This window comes from Myotis lucifugus, unplaced genomic scaffold (genome assembly GCF_000147115.1).
Source record: "Myotis lucifugus unplaced genomic scaffold, Myoluc2.0 scaffold_2065, whole genome shotgun sequence".
NCBI classification, from domain to species: Eukaryota; Metazoa; Chordata; class Mammalia; order Chiroptera; family Vespertilionidae; genus Myotis; species Myotis lucifugus.
The window spans coordinates 21,550-23,017 of NW_005873113.1; the positions used below are offsets into that span (position 1 = coordinate 21,550).

General features: G+C 67.8%; 1 protein-coding gene across 1 annotated transcript in view; it reads left to right on the forward strand.

Moving 5' to 3' along the window:
- The window catches only part of LOC102422368 (aurora kinase A-interacting protein), a 3,024-nt gene extending 1,788 nt beyond the window's left edge, over positions 1-1,236 (forward strand). The window contains exons 4-6 of the mRNA XM_023748913.1: positions 112-194; positions 512-957; positions 1,055-1,236. Of these exons, the coding sequence (XP_023604681.1) occupies positions 112-194; positions 512-957; positions 1,055-1,156 (631 nt within the window). The 3' untranslated portion in view covers positions 1,157-1,236. The remainder of the gene's footprint in view (positions 1-111; positions 195-511; positions 958-1,054) is intronic.
- Positions 1,237-1,468: the final 232 nt, after the last annotated feature.

Here is a 1,468-nt window from a genome sequence, read left to right on the forward strand (position 1 = left end):
GTCTCCGGGTTTGGCCAGAGTGCCGGGTGCCGGGCGGACAGAATCAGCCCCAGTCCGCAACCCCGGGTTGGCCGCCGCGGGCCCCTTGACTCAGCGCGCACCTGTGTTCAGCTCCGCTGAGCACCTGGGCCCCACCCGCAGACATGTTCCTGCGCGTCTGACGTCTCAGCTGCTTCGGGTCGCGCCCCGGGCAGGTAAGCGCTCCGAGGGGCAGACGGGCAGGACACGCAGCCGGGTTAGGAGTATGTGCCTCACCATCCGGAGGCCAGGGCCTGGCCACGCCAACTGCCCTGCAGACATCCCAGCATCACAAAGGGGAAGTCTGCCCCACCCCCGCCCTCGCCCCCCGCCCCCCTCTCCCCCAGAGCATCAGCAGGGGTTCAGACCAGGACTAAGGCCATCCCAGGCTCTGATGGCGCTTCTGCTCCCAAGTCCTGGCAGGTCCGGCCGGCCGGCCGAGCGCAGGCTAGTGCAGACCGATGGGTGGTGACTGGCATCGTGTTTCCTGCAGGCCTCCGTGGTCTCTGGCCCGTCTCAGGGGTGCCGGGCAGCCATGCCTGCAGGTCCCGCTACAGCACGCAACCAGCAGGCCCGAGTAGGGTTGCCGTCCTCCCGGGGAAGGGGGTCCAGCTGGAGCTCGAGGAGATGCTGGTCCCCAGGAAGATGTCCATCAGTCCCCTGGAGAGCTGGCTGACCGCCCACTACCTCCTGCCCAGACTGGATGCTGGGGTCCCAGGGACTGTGTCGCCGGCCCAGGCCTATGAGTGTCCGCCTGGCCAGGTGGGGGGAGGAGCCGAGCAGGGGCGTGAGGAGGTGCAGGATGCACCCCAGATTCAGTGCAAAAACGTGCTGAAGATCCGCCGGCGGAAGATGAACCATCATAAGTACCGCAAGCTGGTCAAGAGGACCCGGTTTCTGCGGCGGAGGGTCCGGGAAGGACGCCTGAAACGGAAGCAGGTACGTGTGGGTCCCGGGGCCTGGATCGGGGCAGGGTGGCCGAGAGTGCGTGGCCGTGCCACCCACCGGCCGGCGGTCCCTTGCTCTGCCCTCGCAGGTGAGGTTCGAGAAGGACCTGAAGCGCATCTGGCTGAAGGCGGGCCTGAAGGAAGCCCCTCCCGGCTGGCAGACCCCCAAGATCTACCTCAGGGGCAAGTGAGGGCGGGCGCCCCTGCCCCGGCGCTGCTGCTGTTTTCTTGTAATAAACGTTGACGAGCTCCGCTGCTCCTGCTGCCTGGACCCCCTCCTGCCTGGTGTGAGCTGCCTTGGGGTTGAGGCTGGGGCCGGGCTCTGAGGCACCAAGACCCCCGGGGCAGATGGGCGGCCCCTTCCCGGTGCCGGCCCCTGTCCTGGTGCCAGGCCTGTGGGAATGACAGCCTCGCTGTTTAGAAACGAATGCCGGGGAATCGCTGTGACCAGAGGCCCAGCTCTGCCCGCAGGGCACTTTGTCCCCCTGGGCGGGCAGCCTCTC